General features: G+C 45.9%; 2 protein-coding genes across 12 annotated transcripts in view; one reads left to right on the top strand and one right to left on the bottom strand.

The window, feature by feature from the left end:
• The window catches only part of KATNAL2 (katanin catalytic subunit A1 like 2), a 34,950-nt gene extending 32,799 nt beyond the window's left edge, over positions 1-2,151 (top strand). For all 10 annotated transcript variants that reach the window (XM_033011175.2, XM_033011180.2, XM_033011171.2 and 7 more), the window contains one exon: positions 260-2,151. In XM_033011175.2, coding sequence (XP_032867066.1) covers positions 260-399 — 140 coding nt within the window. In that variant the 3' untranslated portion in view covers positions 400-2,151. The remainder of the gene's footprint in view (positions 1-259) is intronic.
• HDHD2 (haloacid dehalogenase like hydrolase domain containing 2) lies at positions 1,556-17,574 on the bottom strand. Of its 2 annotated transcripts, none has more exons than XM_042804581.1 (7): positions 17,407-17,574; positions 14,648-14,753; positions 11,794-12,002; positions 9,250-9,334; positions 4,339-4,555; positions 3,891-3,954; positions 1,556-3,013 (listed from the first exon to the last, which is right to left on the bottom strand). In XM_042804581.1, exons 2-7 carry the CDS (start codon positions 14,746-14,748, stop codon positions 2,910-2,912), a joined length of 780 nt encoding a protein of 259 aa, XP_042660515.1. In that variant the 5' UTR covers positions 14,749-14,753; positions 17,407-17,574; the 3' UTR covers positions 1,556-2,909. The 2 variants fall into 2 exon arrangements, with proteins under 2 accessions (XP_042660515.1, XP_042660514.1); XM_042804580.1 differs by having other exon boundaries at positions 14,648-14,749.
• Between the last annotated feature and the right edge of the window lie 3,421 nt (positions 17,575-20,995).

The following is a 20,995-nucleotide window of genomic DNA, read 5'->3' as shown; positions in this document are numbered from 1 at the left end:
AGCAGGTGGAGCTCTGTTATCTGCTTAGAAAAGTTTTAAACTGTGCATTTCTGAAACCTCTACCGAAGCAAACATTTCTGAAAATTGGGTCTTTTTTTAAAGCTGCCAGTATCTATGCTCTACTCAAAAATATGATTTTTTCTTTATCCCACTAGGTTTATCCTTTTGGTTCTGTATATTAACTGTTGCATTAGGTAGGGACATAAAAGAATGTGTTTCCATAATAGTAACAGTATTTAATCAATTCTCTTCTCTTTAGGCAACAGTAATTTACCCACAATCCGATTAGACACGATCACAACAGCAGATTTCCTGGATGTGATGGCCCACACCAAGCCATCAGCAAAGAATCTAAGCCAGAAGTACACAGCTTGGCAGAGAGAATTTGAGTCAGTTTGAGAAGAAAAACCTCAAAAGATTGACAACTTCCAAGACTTTTGCTATCCAAAATGGCATCGCCTTGCCTCCAAAGGATTGAGTGGTGATGGGGAGAAGTTCTGCTGTTTCCAGGGAAGCAAATGCAGTGAGAAATATCAGGGGGAAATCTTCACTTTCAGAATTTAATGGCGGGGAGGGGTGCTGTTTGGTTATTTTTTATTAGCCATTTTAAATGACCATTCAAAAAACGTTCTTCGTGGAAATAATGTAATGACATTTGCTATGTCATGAAGACTTCGGCCTTAATTTTATGTATAAAGACTTAAGAGATTGCTTGCTTGTCAGTCTTTGTTCATGACAGTTCTTTACAGGTTTGGGGTAGAACAGGTGCAGAAAGCTTGTTCAGAACAGTTAGATGGCTGGTGTGAATCTCCCCTTCTGAGACTCACTAGAGCATCACAACCACCACAGCTTTACCAGCAGAGACCTGCACACTTTTTATGAAATGTAAATCAGTGCTGTCAGTGAAATTCAGGTAAATTTGTCAGGTTAGTTTGCCATCATTTTCAGCTGAGATCAAAGCTTTGACATGCCAAATGCATTACTTTACTTTCCAGCTGGTTTGGGGTATTTCCAAGGTAGAAAAGGCAAGGAATGAGAGGAACTTGGAGACATTGTTGAAAAGCAGCAGGCTTAGGCTAATCTAACTAGGAACTGGATGGGTGGTTACCCGCTGGTTTGCAGCCAGCCATAAAATGCAAACAGCGAGTCCTTGCAGCGCAGGGGTAAGTACGACCCAGATTGGGGATTTCTGATTAGAGACATGGCCAGGTAGGCAGTCAGGACTGCCACGTTTCCTGCAGTCTTTTAATCAGAAGTTCTAATCAGTCATTTTTTTCAGGTCTTCCTGCCCCTCTCCTGCCCTCCCTCTTCCTTGGCAGCAGGGTTTTCCTTGCACGGGCTTGCGTGCAGCTGCTTCTCCGAGTCCCACGGTCTCGCAGGCACCCAGCGCTGCGGGACCTCGGCAGCAGCGCCGCTCCCGTTGCCAGAAGTCTTTACAGGCAGCGTCTTCACAGGACTTTGCTTACCGCTCTCCCACCTCCGCACCCGACTCTGACCAGGGGCCAAAGACATCCCCCATGCACTCCCAGCAGAAACCAACAGAGGTTCAGAATTGTTGCCATGAACACCAGACGTGTGAGTTTATTCAAAACCGTCGGTTATGATTTACAAGGGCACATGAGAAGTATTTAAAGACAGCTTTTGTTCCTGGGGAGGGGGGTTTATTGTTCCTTGTACTCCATCCACACGTTCTGTCTTGGGCAGAGAGTAAATCTGAGGGTAGGAAACTGCCCACCCTGTCCACGACTGCTGATCGACACTCTCATGTAAGGAGAGCTTCCCATTCGTTCATCACAATGATTTTTCTTAACGAGAACGAGCATGGCTCATTAACACAAAACTGTATTTTCAATAAGGTTAATACTCCAGTAATGTATAATTACAACCAAATAATTTAACACTCAGGAGCACTGTAAAACAACTGTAAAGGACTTTGATTATTACAGTTTACAAATGGACCAGAAAAGCTATTTACCATCATTACAAAGTTGGTTCATACCGGTGGATTTAGCACACAGGAAAAACATTGTGTACTATGGAATTAAATTTAATTTTACAGCTCTACTAACAAACTGTGTAAAAACTGGAATCTGTCCCCATGGCTTGTGAAGGATTTTTCCCATAACATTAAAAAGAAACAAAAAAACCCAACAATAGTGAGATTTTGCAACTGTAGCACTAATAGGACCCTGCTGAAGTCCAATTTCAAAAATTCAGAGTCTCTAAGGCATTTAATACCAGATTTTTGTTTCTTTACCATTCTTTTTAATAACAGCATCTAATTAAAACATCTGTAAAATGCTGACAGTTTTAATTTTATGTAAAATTTGAAAAGCAAAACCCAGGATTTGTTCTAGTGAGAGGAAAGATACCAACAGTAGTTATTATTAAACAACGGTAATATTTTAATTTAAAAGTAACTTCTAAACGTGCATAATCTCTACCTTTAAATTAAAGCAGAGATACACTCAGTGTAATCACTACAGGCTGACTAAGGCTCCTTTAATCTTTGAGATTTATTTACCCGAGTATTTCCAGTGGGTTTTGTCAGTTTAGCTTACTCAGCAGAAGAACCTGACACTTCTCAGAGAGTGATTTTCATCAGTTATTCCTTGAAAACTGAAAATAAACAGAACTCCCTGCCCTGTGCCATTCAGGAAAGGGGCTGTGCTGGTTGTCACCTTTCTGTCTCACCAGCTAGGGAATCCCTCCTCGCGTCCTCATGAAAGACTCCAGGAAAGGGGTGCCGGGGCCCACCCCACCCCCCGCCCCGTCACGACTCGAGTGGAAGGAGCTCACGGCTAGGTTTGCGATGCATGCACTGACTGATCCTGTGACCTTAATTTTTGAAGCAAGAGTAAAGGAAATGATACGCCGCGGATGTTTCTCCCAACTAGCTACTCCCTTTCTCACAGCAGATGCTCTAGGATGTGTTCCACTGCCTCTGGGAAATTCTCACAGGTTAAGTAAGGAGCTGGATTGATTTTGTCTTCATCTGCCGGTCGATATTTACCTGCAACAGATTAACAAAAAGATGCATTTACCAAGCTCCTCTGAATATCCCTTTTTTCCATGAACATTACAGCCTCTGTGGATCAGTTACAACCAGACACGGTAGGAGAAATGCTCATCTGCAACAACCCTCCCAGAAGTCTTCCCTAAACAAACACCGAGCCTCGCTGCAGACTCCTCCAGGTTCAAAATTAGTGCTACTCCACTGTACTGGCACTATTTGCTCACCAACTATTCAGATATTCATGTTGTATGTTCTTGAAATATTCATGCCATCATCTTTCCCTCTGGCTCGTATGAGGAGGAGCAGGATTGCTTGCTTTCATTTTCAACATAATGGACTGTGTGGCATGAGCAGCTCCCACCTCAGAAAGACCTTACCCAGTCCACGGTACCATCAATAACACTGATAATACCTGTCAGTCCCTTAAGGTTCCACTTCTGTCTGAAGCAAAATTACTTCTATAATTACCAGTGTAATTACTGGGGAATGTCACCAGAGTTCCGGAATGATCAGAGGTTACATTGCTAACACTGGTTTTGACAATCTAAGATGTTGCAGTAACAGTTCTGTTCTTTGTTTGGTGCTCAGGATTTTAAGCATGATTAGAGCAAAAAACTTCACACCTACAAGCTCATCTGCCCCCATCTATTACTTTATCAGTTTGGGGTCTGTGCTCTAGCCCTCTTGTTGAAGCATTAAATATAATGGCTTACCAATCACAATCTACTATGTGACAGGCTGCCGCGCTGCAGCTGAGGAAATGCATCTGCTGAACTGACCCCAAAATGCACGGGGTGATGGACTTGGGGCCCCCAGGGCAGGATCACCGAATGTCCCACTTTCTCCCAAAATGACGGCTCCATCGAATACTTACCAGTCCGTACCAAAATCCCACGCATGCCCGCATTCTGGGCGCCACCCACATCATCCCTGCAGTCCTGGGACAGAACAGGATGGCTGGTTAGTGGTCACAGACGCTTTCTTAACAAGCTTTTCATAACATTTTCAGCTTTGCCCATCACTAACCAGCCACTTAAAAGCAGCTGGAGGGAGTCAAATCGTTTACCTGCCTATTAGACAAACTGCCACAGGCATGATTTACTACGTTGCTTTTTACCTGATCAAACAGCGACTGAAATAAGAGAACTAAACCTGTGGACTACACATTAAATCCTGCGAGTTCTGACGGTTCAATTTTCACCCCTCGTTTAACCCCAGCGCTTTCAGAAAGGGCAGTTCATGGCACGTGGGAGGCGTTACACACGGCGGAGGTGAGCTCTACGTTAACGGGCGGGTGAGAAGGTACTTGGGGCCCCACGTACGTCACCAATCATGACGGCCTCCTCTGGGGCACAGTCAGTCCCCCGCAAAGCTTCCAGGAAGAAGGTTTTCTCTGGCTTCCCCACCACTGTCGCTCTGGTGTCCGTTGCGTATTCCAGCCCAGCTACAAAAGGCCCAGGTCCCAGAGCCAAGCCATCTTTTTTCTTGAAATATCTGGCTTTATGTATAGCTATAAGAGGAGCACCATCCAAAATCAACCTAAAGAATGAATGAAGAAAGTATAAAAATTATATTAAAGAAGCAGTACTTAAAGCTGAAGGCCTCACCTGGCTTTCATTTAAGTTGATGACAGAACTCCCACTGAATTTCATTAAGCCCTACGTTATAATGCAAGCTAGCATTCAGTTGGAGAGTTAAATAAAGTTCATTCCCTTCTTTTCCTCAGAAACCGCTAATAAAACACATCCCCCAAATAAAGAATGTATTATCTTGAGGATTTTAACAGGTAACTATTTTTAAATCCTGTCTCCATCTCTCATGGAACTAGGTCCATTCCTCTAAGCAGCCTCACTTTTTACTAAGGCGAACATCCTAACATTAGAACAGATCTGATTTCCCCACGCAAATATTTTAAAATACGTTAACCACAGGTAGTGGCTGCAGGTAACAGTCTGATGGCCAACAGCCTTTATCACCTTGCCTAGACTGAGAACACAGCAGTGCTTGCAGGATGCTGCTGCCAGGAAATCTGCAGCCCAGCAGCTCTGGGGGCTGCTGGTATCACCTCTAACAGCTATGTGTTTCCAGCAGAGATGGGTGTTCTGGTGAATCCCAAGTAGAAGGTGAATCATTTTATCTTAACTTTCTATTTTAATGTTGGAGGAATTACAATCCTTAAATTACTTAAAAAGGCACAAAGATATTAGGCACATTAATTCCCAGCTAACAGCACTATCACTGAGCATTTTAGAAACAAAGCTGGATTTGGGCTCCTTGTTATTGGGAACCAAAAATTCCAAGTGGAATGTAGTTCAAAGCAACAAGTCAACAGATTCCAAATGTTTCGGAGTACAACAAAAGGGTCAAAGAATAAGGGTCATAATGCATGGTATGGTGGCGTTGCAGGGGGGTCTTGGCTGGGTGCAGCAGCTGGGGGCCTCAGGAAGCGAGGGCTGCAGTGTGGTCTGAGTCTGGGAACTGGCCCCCGCCCCACTGCCGAGACCCTCCCACCTTCCAGGGGCCCATTTCTGCCCCAACACACCAGTGTGCACCCTCCTCGGGCTCCACAGACACCACCGCTGCCTGCCAGCTGACCCACCTGTTAAAAACCCGCACAGAACACGGGGTCATCTGGAGCGGGTGGAAAAATGTAAGGCAAGAAGTAACTAAGAAAGCGCTGTTGCTCCACCAATCTCAGTCAGCACCTCCTTAGCCTCGCTGCCCTGTCAATTCACTTCACGTCTGCTTGAGGGCTCCTGTCTTGCAAAACCCTTGTGGGAGGGAGCGCGTCTCGTTAGCACACGCAGTGCCTGAAGAGTGGACCCGGGACAGCACAGTAATAAAGGGGATCTTAGGAGGGCTTGCTTTCACAGCACCCGGACTTCATCTTTAACTTCCATTCCTGTTACCCACCCAGCGGTTCTTCCTTGCAGCGCACACAGCAGCTACCTGTCCTGCAGCAAAGGGAAGCCTGTGTAGCTGCTGCACGAGAGAAATCCTCTGGGTACTGCCCAGCACAGCAACCTTACTGCGGTCTCCCCCGGCCCCAGCCTCAGCGCAACAAAAGCCCTGCAGACAGCAGCTGTACAAGCTGAGGTAATGACTACCAAATGCTTCCCGTGGGATTTCACAGCACCTTCTTCAGGTACTGAAGCAACTCCACTCTTTATCACAACAGGTAGGAATGTAACTAGCAAAGCTGGGGGATGGAGGGGTAACGCTGGCCATTATCTTGAGGGCAGAAACCCCACCTGATTTACCAAAAAAAAAGCCTTTAAGAAAACAAACAAAATACTGGTTTGCCCCTTCACTGCCTTTCTGGAGCTCTGCTGTGGCTCTGCTCAAAGAGGCTGGCTCAGGTGAGTTGTACACTCCTTGGGAGGACGTCTGCTCCTTCCCACATCCTTGCAGAGCAGCCCGGGTGCTCTGAGTGGTACATAAATGACAGTGTTTCATTTCACTTAATTATCACAAAACAATTCTATTGAACAGATGTGTTCCAAAGCAAGCTCAACAAGAGAGCTGATGTGTATCTGTGAGCAGCCAGATACATTCATGATGGGAGGATGCCTCTAGGATACAGAAAAATTTCATTTGACAGAGGCAGCACAACCACTTACATTCAGCGGTTTGCAAGAGAGATCTCACCTGAAAGAATTCTTTTAAATGTGGCATCAAAATCCCATGTATACCAAAAGAGAAATTTAGTCTCAGTCATTTCAAATGGTGCCTAGAGAATGGCCTCACTGTGTACCTCGTTTTGGGACTCGTATGGGGTTAAATTTACCTTACCTAATGTTGGACATCAATGGAGAAGTTGCCTACCAGGTAATTAGTCAGCCTGGGCTCTTCACAGTCAGTGGAGAGGAAAAGCACTTCCAGGGCACAGTTCAACTGTCCTATTTTAAGCACAACTAGGGGAAAAACGTATGATGCCTTACACGCACCTCCTCTCTCCCTCAAGAGCCTGGCTCACCAGCTCAGACACAGGCATCAGCACTGTAGGTATCTGCATTTAATCAGATTCACCTTAAAGTTTTGCTATGGGCAATGAAAATCCCAAGTGACTTAATTATCTGAGCAATAAAGGACAAGGAATATGGATGAGGTATAAGGCTCAAGAGGAAGAGAATGTGGACAGCAGTTAGTATTTCCGTTAGACCAAACAAAACTGACACCAGCAGAACAGTCTACCCTCAACAGAGGACTAGGGGAAGAACCCAGAAGAAGTCAGAGATGCTAAAGATCAGACAGCCCATCCCAGGGCCTCTGCCCAGCCTGAAACACAGGACCAGGAAAACACCAGGCGAATCCAGGACAGGTTCACAGCGGATGAAATCTTCCCCCAGGCAGACAAGTCTGGCAAGCGGCTGGGAACGTGTCTGTCACAAGGCACGGTGAGCTGAAGGACTCAGCCATGCCACCCGGACAGCCCTGGATGGAGGATGCCCAGGCAGCAAGCACTCCGTGCCGCCCCTGGAACGCCCGCTCTCTTGGGCAGCAAGGCCACGCCGCACCTGCTGCCAGCACACGGACTGGATTCGGCCTTCAGCACCTTCCTTCCATCACCAGAGCTGGTGCACAATGCTGTGTTTAACGCCAAAAAGCCCAAATCCAGCCTGGGGCAACCTTGCCCACCTCCAGAGGGCCAGTTCTGCAGGTCTTCCCGCATGTGCTGGCTGGGGGAGGCCTGGGGCCCTCAGGGACTCTGAATGTCATGACTGGTTTCTTGTTTTAAGTGTCCTGGTCTCCAGCCCGAGGCAGCTAATGACTATTATTCAATGTCAAATATATTAATGACAGAAATATCAATAAATAAAATGATGTAAGCAGTAGGAATACACGATGGGTTAAGTTCATGCAGTGGTGAAATTAGAGCCCAGTCACGAGTGCGCTGTAAAACTCCAAAATCAATGCCATTGGCAACAGACACTAATGAGGCAGGCAGAGTCAGTTTGGGTCAATACATGTTCTTATGACATAGAACTGGCATGAAGGTAAGGATAGCATTGGCCTCCTACTCCAAGGAGCCTCTGTAAGATACGGGTGAGCAGTAACTGATACTGCCTCTTTGGATTTAGTAGTTATAAAGACAAATTAAGGTGCCAGAGATGAGTTTTTTTTCAAATTCCAAGGTGAAAAATTCTGTGGTAGCTATCATCCCATGAGCAAAGAGAGGGAAGGACTCATCGCGTGTTTTGTAGCACAGCAGGGAGTTACCCAGGGTGTTTCCAGACATCCTCCTCAGCTCTGAGAGTGCGCTGAAGTTGGTTATCAGCTGCTAGCAGGGGTTAGTGCTCCCACATCTGGGACGGGCTTTGCAGGTGGGTGCTGCTCCTCTGTTACAAAGCCAGGCTGATCAGCTTGGCCTAAATGGCTGCTGAAGGACAGCGTGCTCAGAGAGCTCCCAGCGAAATGAAACGGGGGCAGAGCAGGCTCTGTTGAGGGGGAAGGTAAGGGGTACGCTCAGACAACCCTCCTCTGTGCATTTCATGTCAGACCAAAGGCACATCACCAGGGCCAAACTCAGCAACAGGCTTGTGTTCAAGTATTTGAAACTAAGTGTTTTTTTCAAGTTAAAATCAAGACTGTTGTGCAGAGCTAGAACTAGAGAGAAGGATGCATGGCTGTGCGCCTCTGCACACACCACTGCATCCTCCCTTATGTGCAGTCACAGATAAATTTTACTGGATTTGCTCCTTAATCAACACACAAAGCTAAGAGCTTTAGAAATAACACAGACCAGATCAGATCCATAGTTCACCTAGCCCAGCATATCGTGTTGGCCACTCCTGAACACAAGATGCTTCAGAAGGTATTGCTAGATATCCCGCATTAGGTAGATAAAGAATAATCTGCCCTAAATACTGCATTTCCTTCCTTATAGTATTTTGGCTCCAAAGGCTGAGGCCTGAACACAGAAGCCGCCTCCTGAATACTTCCCAACATCCTCCGTTTTGTGTATTTCCTCTTGAAGCTCTTTTCCACCTCGATGACAACCAGGGCTGTACTTCTGTAGTTTATTTACATACTAAAAGCTACGAAAAACAGGGCTGGTTAAGGCCCCAGACCCACCAGGGTTAGCAGTGCTCTCAGACACAGAGGAAGACACCGTAACCATCCCACGCAACAGGGATACTGCTACCACCCTCTTCTTCCCACAGGAGGATTTCCTCGTGCATGCAGAGGTGCAGAGCCCAGCACAAGGCAGCCACGGGGAGGGGCTGACTTACCGAAACGCTCTGTTCATCATCTCATAGTGAAAGTGCTCAGGAGCCAGTCCTACCACCACCGCGTTGGGGTCAGCCGTGGCTATCCCTGGAAAACCAAAACATGACTCAGAGCCAACAGAATTCCATTCCTACTTAGCAGTGCACAGTTGACAAGTGCAATTAATCACTCTACAGCAAAAGTCAGCATTTTCTGACACAGACACATCACATGGACTAGTTTTACGTCTTTTAGAAATCTGCGGAAAAGGCACTGATCTATCCAGTCTCTACTAACCTTCACGAGTAACACGACTCTGCAACTGGACACTCTTAACAGCGACTGTTGAACAGAGATTCTCTCACTGCCTCCACTGAAATGCAGCAGGCTGCACATACCACTTTTTTAACTGAATGACTTTTTGTTATCTGAGAACAGCTTTCTATATATATTCACCTGCTTTGTAAAACAGTAAAACAGGAGGACTAGTGAATTCCATCCCGTTTTTCTATTCCCTCTAGTCACAGAAAACTCCATTTAGGGTATAAAGCCTGACTGTTGTTCTACCTAGCAGTCTGGTTATGATGGTGAAGGTGGTCTTGCAGCATGACCTAGAAGCTGTTACACTAGATTAGTTTTGGCTCTTCTGGAAGGTCTTTTTTTCATGTGGATGAGTCCCCTCGAGAACAGTTTGCACGTCCTTTGTCCTGCACTGGTCTGGAGAAAGATGACTGTTTCTACATGGCAGTGCCACCTCTGAACAGAACCAGCCATGGAAGCAGAGTAGCACTTACAGGAGAAACAGGAGTACCAGAGTTTTATTTACAACAGGTTAAATTATCAGCTACATCCTGAACTTGCTGGAGTTTTTGTTTCACCTTCACACAGCATATCCTCTGCACCTTTACTGGCACAACTAGAGCTCCTGGGCCTCCAGAGCATCACCACAGCCTGCTGGCTGATGTCTCCTGCTGTATGTCCTTCAGTTAGCCAGACAGCAAAACGCACACTCAGAGATGCCACGTGGACTTGTGACACCACCCAAAAGCATCTGGGTCCTTTAACCAAGAATGGATAACATTAATCCCTGACCAACTTTATAGTGAGATTAGCCAAGAACAGCTCAATAGCAGCCGTTAACAGGAATTTAAAACATTTTCCACTATACTTAAATGTTTCAAGAGCAGCACTGAGAGAATGTGAGCCAAACTGCTTGTACCAAAAAAGAAACAAAACAATCCACTTCAGACCCAAGCAATACAAATAATGTCACCAATGTACTTGTACTCCGCTCCTATCTCTCTGCCATCTTTTACAAAATTAGCATCAGCTGCTGTAAAACTGATGGAAGGATCCCAAATACTTGGAGATTAAATTGATTTAAGTATCTTCACTGAAACAGTTGCTGTCTCTGCTGTTTCTGACCCAAGAAAGCCTTCCCAGGAACACAAAGACAGAATAGTGCTGGGGGCATACTTCTCTGCATACAAAGCTAGGTAGAACAGATTATCAGGTTTCATTGCTCTCAAAGCCCACAGAGGCTCTTCTCCTAAACACTCACCTCTCTGAAGTTTACTGACTAGACTACACCACTAAAATTTAACAGGAAATATCTAGCTCCTAGCAAGATTAGATCTACTTAAAGTACACAGCCATAAGAATTTCAGTTCACAAGGCAAGGGGCAGGGAGCAGTGGTAAGCCACCGACAGTTTTACTGCCTTGACTTTAAATGAGAGATTGAATATACAATATATGGTTTTCAACTCTCAGTAAGTTAAAAATGTGGGTATCTTCACTACTCTTGAAACAATGGTGTAGTTAAGTCAAGGACTAACTGTCCTAGCTTCAGGCATCTGCCAGACATGTCCAAGTTAGAATATATCATCTTCTACTCCCCTTGTTATTGAGGGAGGGAAATGGGAACATCTGAAACTAAAGCAAGTTTTAACCAGGTCTTTAGAGACAACAATCTGGAGAGGTCAAGGTGATGAATCTTCTGTCATCAATTAAGGTATCAGAGTACGTGCAGTGAGACTTAGATGTTCAATACAAGATAAGTAACAAAAACTATCTGGAGGTTTTACATTTAATAATACTCTATTAAGAGAGAAATAGCCTCCTGCAGGTGCTTACACACTGGCTTTTTGGCTCTTTACGAGCAAAACCCTCTGTGTAACAGCTGAGGGAAACCTGATTTCCAGATTGACACATCATTGCTATAAAACAAATCAGCACTGGTACATGCAATAAATCTCCAATGATCTAGTGAAAAGTATTACTTTATTTTTTCACACTGGAAATTAATAAAAAGTATTAGGTTTTACACAAATTCTTGATTGTTTGAAGGCTTTGGCTGCCACTTCCACTACTACTCAAGAGACTATGGCTTCAGACTGCTTAGTGTTAATTTAAAAGGAGGAAAGGACTGCTATGATTCTGGCGAGTTCCACATTCCAGGCTTCATCATGGCTAGTGGTATATATAAGTGTTATTCTACAAAACCGTGAGCCCTAAGTTTCTGTAGTTGTTCAGGAACAGTCCCCATGCTGTTTTCTGACCACCTCACCTGTGAAATCAGGCAGGGCCTTATCGTCCACCAGAAGGAGAGGCCGCACCTGCTTTTGCTCCAGAAGATTTCTGGCTGCTGTCAGAGATGTGAATATCTCATTTTCTGCAATGTCAAATCCCAGTTTCGTCAGCCTCTCCAGCAGGTCTCTCTTGCACTCCTTCGTTGTGTTTGTCACAAACCGGATGGTAACCGGAGCGCTGCGCAGCCTGATGGACAAAGAGCAAAGGCAAATTGGCCACAGCATCCTTCTATTTATGTCTTTTTGGGAACGAAAAAGGACCATTTGTCTAAAGGCTGCAGATGAAAAGACTATACATCCCAGACTATTGGTGCCTCAGAAGAACGATGAGGTTGTTAACTTCCATGGACTGGAGGGTAATGTAAAACAGATGGCAAGAATTACAGTTACCAGAACAAGACCAGACCAGACCAGAACAACTCCCCTGCTTTTCTTCTACCAGAAAAAGTTGGGAGGAAAATGGTGATTCCAAACCCCATCTTCATAGTAGTGACAACAATATCTATGATCAGCAACAATGAGTTTGAAAAGCCTTTTAATTCAAACTAGATAAAAAATAAACCAGCCCTGTATTCTGGACCAACAAGAACCTGAACCAAAATAAATAAACAAAAGGCCCTTGTTGCTAAACTAACATATTGAACTCCACATGCCAGGTGAATTTCACAGCAGCTGTGGTTCATTCAGACAGGCAGGATGCTCTAGGAGCCTGTGCTACCTGTGTGGTGATTTTATGTCAGCTTTTGCAGCCACTTCTCCCTTTACTGAGGAACACCAGTATCCCATAAAACCGCATTATTGCCCTACACTGACAGTATATGCAACCAAACAATCAAATAATTTTAAGTGACAATTTCAACAGTGTTCCCTTTAATTATTCCCCCACTATCACTTCCTCTGTTGCTATAGAAACAAACACTGGCATCATGACTGCATGTAGAACATCAGGATAAAGTTGGTCAAAGCTGGAGACTTGCTTGCACCTGCCACTTCTTTCTCTTGTCTGGTCTGCTACCCAGAAAGATACACTGACCTTTCACAAGTACAAAGTGGTAAAAAATTCCTCTCGTTGCTAGGGAAAAAAAAAAAAAAAAAAAAAAAAAAAGTATTATCAACCTCAATACCAAGAGGTAACCTTACAAATGGAATCTATCCATTTGTTCCCTAAGCAAACGGCATGCCACCCATTTCAGCTTCTCTTCAGGAAGGCCAATGACATGAATTAGCAGAAAAAATCTTGAGAAAATATTTTTTTCAAACTTCTAAGTAAAAAGACATGGCTGTGCTCTGCAGTGAAATGACAACAGCTGCTCGCCATACCTGTATCAGCAGGTTGAAGCTGACAAACAGCATCAGGCTCGCGCTGCACCTCCTCTCACCAGCCCCCTCCCTCGCCACAGCCAGCACAGCACTGCATGAGCTCAGCTCAGCAGGAATCAAGCAGAAGCAGAAGATAATGGAGAATCAGTGACTTTACAAAACAGTTTGTCTTCTGATTCTACAGAAGCCATTTCTTCTGTCCAGTCTACTGCCTGGAGGTTTAGAGGCGAGCAGCAGACAGCACAGATACTGAGCTCTTCTCAATAGTATCACCACTTTTAGATCTATATATGGATTTTGGAATATGCTGCCTCTCACCTGGCACAAGTTCTCCCTGCAGCATGAAACACCAGGCAGACAAGGTGCAGCAAATGAATGAGTACCCAGAACTTTAGCAGTTTCTACTTCCTTGCAATTTTACACCATTAGGAGATAATTATTTCCACAGAATTATTTGTGAAAAGAAACACAGAGTTTCCTAATCCCTCTGTGAACTTTTCCTCTGAGCAACAACCTAGCTTTGTAAAAACCTAGGCAGCCAATACAACTCCAGTGAAAACATTTAATCCTTAATTCAACCCTATTCCTCTCTCCTGAATAATTCTTACTGTCTCAGCATCTTAAGGTGTCCCCCCTCACTCACCATCACAGCATACATCACTTTGTGTTTTTCTTTATCCATTAAAAGATGTCTTCTCCAGGAAAACAGTGTCATAACACAGTACAAATATCCCTGGCATTGTGTATCCTATTTTGCCACTGACTCGGACAGACTAAGTCACTTTATTGTGCCTTCGTTTCTATAGGCAGCCTTTTATCATACAAGAATGAGGTACTTAACTGTTCTGTTTATTAATGTGTGGAAGTTCCTACAAAGGATGGGCTGTATTACCAAATGTTTCTCAAACTAAAAAATGACTGAGGTTGTTCACATAGCAGAGAAACTTTGAAAAATAAAAAAGCAAAGCCCTGGCTGAAAGATCAAATGAAATGAGAACTCTGCAAAGGATGCCTTGCTCCCTGGGCCAAGCTGTTCTCTCGTTCCACTTTAGCTCAGCACAGACCTAAGGGCTCAGACATACAATCAGGTTCCTGTAGTTAAACAAAGCATTGAGGAACAACTTAGCTGAAGTGACTTTGGTGTACATGGGGTAATTCAGGTTAAATTAACTACTTTCCACTTTGGCTAAGGCTGCAGTCCCATATGAATTAGTGGAAACACTCTGAATATTGTCTTTTTCTGTCTAGAAAAGACTTAGAAAAGACCCAGAGAGCAACTTACAAAAGCTGTGGGGGCTCAGGTGATATAGAGCAGCTTTTCAATATCTAGGCCCTTTGCTGATTTATCTTGGTATTAACGCAGATGTAAATAAAAGCAGAAATTGGCCATGTACTTGCTTACCCACGGCAGTGCAAAAAAGCAGAAGCTTCAGGCCCTTTTACTTAAAGAAGCGTCCTTGTGCTGACAGCACTGATAAAACCTATCATAGGAAATCAAAAAAGGTAGCTTGCCTTTTAAGAGCTTCCTGCGCGCCTGGCACAGCTGAGTCTTCAATGTGAAGTGTGCCGCTGAGATCCACCAAGACAGCTTTCAGCGCACGCCGAGCTGCCATCCTTCCTTCCCCAGGGAAAAGGCAAATAAATGAAACAACAAAAAACTGGTTAGCAGACAATGGATAATAAAAATAAGGAACTCAGTTAAGCGCCTCATTTGTGCCAAGCCCGGTATTACTCAGAACATTACTCGCAGTATTAAATGTGCCCCTTTAGACAGAGAAATAAAAGGCAGTGTTTAAAAAAAATACATAATTGATGGGGTGGTATTTTCCCAAAGACTCGATATATGGAAATCAGGTGTTATTTGTTTTTTAAGTGCCTTTATTTGTGCGCGTCAAAAAATTCTCTAAACAGCTAAGACTGTTAGGAAGAGGATCATTAGGTCTGGTATTGCTGGTTCAAGGCCTCAGCAAGCACATTTTGGCAAGTCCCATCGATACCAGTGGCGCTGTTCAAGTTATAATACTGCTAAGCGATGATACAGTGCTCTGACTATAAAGTTCAAAATGCTCTGCAAAATATTTATTGTTAATTTTATTTTTGTAAATGAGATCTAGGGTAATCCAGCCCACAACACAATCCAGATGCCCTAACTGTTGGGCTATTCGGTGGCTGGCTACCTGTGTGACAGCGTGGATTCTGCAGACTGTTAGCCTGGAAGATTTCAGGGCTCAGGGATATTCAGTAGCCCAAAGAGTTGCCCTCTCCTCTTGCAAAGGTGACAGTCAAACAGTTTTCCTGCGGCAAGCTTCTGTGTCACACAAACAGGTACATGAGACTCAGCCCAAAGCAGAAGTCAGCATTCAAAGGGTAAAGGCATAGGGGAAGAAAACAGCGTGGTCATATGCAAGTCATCTGGCTAAAAGGCTGTCTTCAGAAACCAGGGTTTCTCCTTACCCGTGCTGCAAGCACTGTATTTTGCTCCGCAAACAAGTTTGCTGAGCTATTTCTTAGCAAATACCCAACATGGAAGCTTTTCTCCTATTTGTTGGACAATAATGAGTATCTGATCTATCATCACTAGCAAGTCACCACAATTTTATGTTGAGCTGTTCTGGTTACAAACAGAACATGTATGTACTTTTTAAAAAAAATATAACACAGAGTCGTCAACAACATGACTAAAACCTGCCTTAACAAATTTAATGTTCTATCAGGACAGTTTTATCTTTGCAGACAGTTTTATCAATGATCAAGATCATGTCTCAAGTAGAAGACACACGTGCAGAAAACTCTGAGATTCCACTTGCATTAATCCTATTGGTTCCCTGTAATAATAATTAAAAAAATGCCTCTTTTATATTATGTCTGTTGCTACACAGGCCAAGGTTAAATGTCTATGACACAAAGCTGGTAACAGAACTCTTAAGGGAGCTTCACCAATCTCATGGGAAAAGAAGGCACCAGGTTTCTAAGACATCTCTGAGCAAGATAGTACAGGCCAAGTGCCTGAACAGAATGGCATTTGCGTGATTCCACATTATCTCCATGACAAAAAATCCTCTCTTCTCTCAGGCACTTCAACTCTGGCACAGGGAATTTTAAGTGTTGTGGGAGATTAAAAAGATGATTGAAGAAGGTGCTGTTACATAAATTCTCCGAAGACATGACTGTAGAGCAACTGCACCTTGCCTACATGGACAGCACAGCTAAGAACAAAGATAGAATATCCTAGTTTAGCAGAAATTGGATTTTTTCTTTTATTCCTTTTGCCACAGATCTCCATTGGTTCTCCTATTTATTTGGGTGGTATGGAAATTATGTGCAGTTTTCAGCACAGCCTAATTTTAAGTATACAGGTCACAGCCTAGCAATAAAGTCCTAAAAAACCTTCAGTACCTCAGTTTTTGTAATTGCAGCCCAACACATCAGGGAAATGCCCACCTTGGCGCTGGCAGTACAGCTACAGCAACAGGATGAAGCCACACAGTAGCTCAGGCTGGTCATGACATGAAGGACCACCCAGTTCAACACCTACCTGGTCTTCGGCAGTCTAAGGGACCTACACGCCGCACAGGGACACAAGACGCTCACAACTTATGGGGAAAAAGGCCTCGTCCACTTGTAGGAAGGCTGGCAATGGCACAGATGCATTGGGACCATGGAGGCTCCTGCTCCTCCTTTCCCCCAACCCCACCACCGGCCCACCAGCAAAGACCAGGCCGTTCCAGGGGATGACAGCATCAACTCGGCAGCAAAGCAGGATCCCCTGAAGCTAGCACCTTGCCAGGACAAGGCAGCTCAGCGACCCAGGCGCGGGTCTGGCTGAGCTGAGGGGAGTGGGCCTGCAGGCACCATGGCCACCCACACTGCCTCCTCTGTGGACCTGACACTGCTCCCTGAGAAACCAGGGACAGCCAGTGCCCCCCTGCTCACCGGGGAGCCCCGGGGCCAGCTCCCTGCCCCACAACTCCGAATATGAACGCCTTCCCACCCCCACCCCCCCCCCCCCGCCATATTGCAAAGGGCATGAAGCTACAACTAACCTGCCCCACCCCCGGCCACGGAAATGGTACCGCCCCTCCCCGCCCGTTTACAGGGGGAAGGCGAGATGGTCCATTCTCCGGCGGGGGAGGCTCCGCGCTCGGCAGGCTCTCTCTCCCCGCGACGCGGATGGTTCCGCCCGCCCCTCCGGGCTCGCAGGAAGGCGGGCGAGCCCAACCGGGAGGAGAGGGGAGAGCGGCACAGCGGCGGCCCCGCTCCCCGAGACTAACCTGGCTCCCGCTGCGCCCTCTCGGTGCCGGTCGGCAGCGCGGCAGCCGCAGCCCCGCGAAGCGACGGCAGCGCTTGGCCTTCACAGCCGGCGTCCCCAGCCGGCCCCCGGCAGGCAGCGCCGCGGGCAGCCCGCGGGGAAGGCGGGAAGCCGTGAGCCGCGGGCAGGGGCGGAGCGGAGCGCTGAGGGGCGGATGGAGGAGCCTGGGAAGGGGGGGGCGGCCGCCGCCCCTTCCCACAGCGGCTCCTCTTCCCTTCCCGGCCGAAACAGCTCGGCCCGGCGAGTGTTTGTGCCTGTTTTAAAGATCATCTTCCTCCAGCCGCTGGGCTGGGGAGTTAGGACCGTAAGGACCGTGCTTCCCCCAGACAAGCCCCAGTTTGGGGGAGCCAGCGTCTAGCTGTGAGGGCAGAGGCGCACAGCGCGCTCATCTGCAGGAGAGGCAACCCACAAAACCCAGGGGTAGATGCAACTGCATTTTAAGCTAGTGCAGTTAGGATTTCGTAAGAAAATGTGGGCACATCAATTAATTAGTATGACACCCGTTCACAGTTTTATATTGGGATCACAGGTTTGTATTGGACATCAAAAAATCCAAGGTATGGAAGATAGTATAGTTCTAAAGTCATAACATTTCAACCTAAGGGGAGATGTGAAAGGTAATTAAAGTGAGTTTGAGATTCACTTGGGTACAAACCCCTTGCCTTCCAACTTTTCCCTTCACCTGTCCTCAGGCCCTTCCAAACAAAACCTTTAACAGTATAGGTACAACAGAGCTCATTCCTTATTCCTGTATTTGCACTATTGTCCCACACGCTTTATTTTCCCCACACATGCAGCCTGGTACCACCACACTGCAGCCCCTCGCTCTGAAAGCGTCTCCTGTGTACAAATCCTTGCTAGAACCAGTTAGTCTACGCTGGCAACCCTTAGCCTGACCTGTAAAAATTCTGCCTGTTGTCCTTTCTGTGCCAGGTATGACAGTGCTCCTCAGGGTTTGACACGACCGCGGGAATGCAGGCTACCTCACACGCGGAGCTCTTTGCCAGCTGGAAAATTTCTGGCACGTTCCCGCTGACTGAGCAAGCCGAGGCCCTGCCGGGATTGAGGTGCTTCACCTTGTCTGATCTTAGTCACAGCAAACATTTAAAAACTGCTCAAAGCCACACGAAGAGATGGTGGCAGTGTAGTTGCTGTTTCCCTCCACACTCCTTTCTCTGCCTGGCTGCTTTCCACCCTTTTGCCCTCTTCCCCTACTCATTATCTGAGCGACCTCATCTTCAGCTGCTGCCCCACTCTGAATCACTATTTAGCATCTGCCAGGTAAAATGCGTCCCAGTTTTTGCCTCAAACGCAGGATTCCTGCTGCACAGAACTGCTGCTCCTTTTTACTGCATGTGCCTATTTGATTTTGAAATGATCTGCCCATGTGCTGTAAGCCATGCACTGAAACTTCAGCCCTTTCTCAAGGACAGGAAGATGGGGGGAAAATCACTTTTCACCCATTTTTAAAGCTGTTGCTTATAATCTTTACGACTGGCTTTTATTTAGTAAGAACTAGGGTTTTAATAGTCAATACCTATGAAAAAGAGATGATACACAAGCTGTGCTTCAAATTGTTCAGTACGCCAATGCATCAGCAACAGAAACATCTACCACTGTTTACAAAAATTTAACAAAAATGCCTGTATACCTTCCACATTTTATCTGTTCCAGATAAAACCTGTCCAGTTTTCATTAAAGATACATGAAAATAACTGATCCAGATTGTACGCTGTCGTGGTTTGGGCCTGGTTAGCAGCCAACCACCACTCAGCAGCTCTCTCTCCCTTCTCTTCCGGCAATGAGAAGGGACAGAGAGACAGACTTGGGGTTCAAGATAGGACTGGGATGGGGAAAAATCCCCCTTTATGATCATGAGCAAAAGGCAGTCTCGTTAGGGTAAGAAAAAAAAAACGTACATTTATTACAGACACTAACAACACATAACAGAGTAGGACAGTGAGAAGCATTGCCACATCTTGAGAACACCTTCCCCCCACCCCTCCCTTCCTCCTGGGCTCAGATCTGCTCCCGATATCTCTACCTCCTCCCCCAGTGGCGCAGGGGCAGGGAATGGGGGGTGCAGTCAGTGCTGCCACTTTCCTTATCCTCGGTGAGGGGAGTGTCTGGAACTTGCTCCTCCTGCTCCATCGTGGTCCCCCTCTCACAGGAGACAGTCCTCCACACACTCTCTCCAACATGAGTTCCTCCCACGGGCCGCAGCGTTCCCCACACTGCTCCGTCATGGGTCACTAACTTTCTCCGACTGGATTCCCTCCCACGGCTGCAGCCCTTCCCGAGCTGCTCCGGCATGGGACTCCCCCGCATGCTGCAATCCTCCCAGCACTGAATTACAGCAGTGGGGCTGCCTTTTCCCATGAGACCCCGGCCTGCTTCGGGCACAGCACCTTGATCAACCAGGTGGAAGCCACAGGCCATAAATCAGTGTCTGCTCCACTGTAGATCTTCATCGGTGGCAGGGAGGGGCCACCCTGCCGTCTCCCCACAGGATACAGGGGGGTCTCTGCTCCAGCACACCTCCCTCCTCCCCCCTCCTTTCTTCCTCTGTTCCTCCACTGACCTTGGTGTTCACGCAGCTGCAGCAACCCCTCCTCACAAGTCCCACTGCACGTCACCATGTCCCTTCTTAAATACGTTATTGCAGAGGTGCAGCTGATGGGCTCAGTTTTCCAAACAGAAGTGGAGCTGGCTTGGAGCTGGGGGAGCTTCGAGAAGCTTCTCACAGGGGGCCACCCCGATAGCCCCCTCCCCTGCCACCAAAAAACTCCACCACTCACTCAACCCAGGACATCCTCTCTGATTTACACAAAGATTATTTAAGGAATGCTTTATAACAAGATTTATCTGCTTTAGAATTTAAAGACTAGCATGATACTGTTCTGCCTCTGGCCAGTGTTACCATGACTCATTAGGCTTGCTACACAGACCAAAATAGAGCTTCGTATCGAAGAGATGATACCTGCAAGTGCCAGAGGGATCCGAAAAAAAAAAATATGTAATGTAAGAACAGTAACTGGTGTCTGGAAGAAGAAGCTGAGTTTTGAGATATGCCCACTGTACAAAGATATAGAGTGAGTTATGAAAGAGAGTGCTTAACTTAGAAATTCAGAATTTATTTACAATTTTTCACTAAAAAAAAAAGGAAAAAACATAAAAGTCTCTCCCTGGACATACTCTACTCTGCAAAACACTTCAATTGAAGATCATTAAATTCATTTACACATTTTACAGATTTATCTTTGTATACAACAGCATATGCTTTAGACATCAAGATGTCAGAAGAGATGATAAACTAAGCTGTTTTAAAAATTGCCAGGTGTGCTCTGGCCTTCCCCACTTTGAAAATAAACTAAAGCACTTTAGAATAACAGACATAAGACTTCTAACTTTTCTAAAGGAGAATTGGCCGTCTTCAATTCAGACTTGCTGTATAACATTGGACCTAACACAGCCACCTTAATTGAGTCAAGATCTGTACCAAAGCGGTTAGCAGTATTCTCTGCAACAGAACTGAAAGATCACACCCACAG

Source organism: Tyto alba, unplaced genomic scaffold (genome assembly GCF_018691265.1).
Source record: "Tyto alba isolate M040663 unplaced genomic scaffold, T.alba_DEE_v4.0 Super-Scaffold_42, whole genome shotgun sequence".
NCBI classification, from domain to species: domain Eukaryota; kingdom Metazoa; phylum Chordata; class Aves; order Strigiformes; family Tytonidae; genus Tyto; species Tyto alba.
The sequence above is the reverse complement of the archived record's forward strand: the minus strand, read 5'-3'. Positions and strand labels throughout refer to the sequence as shown.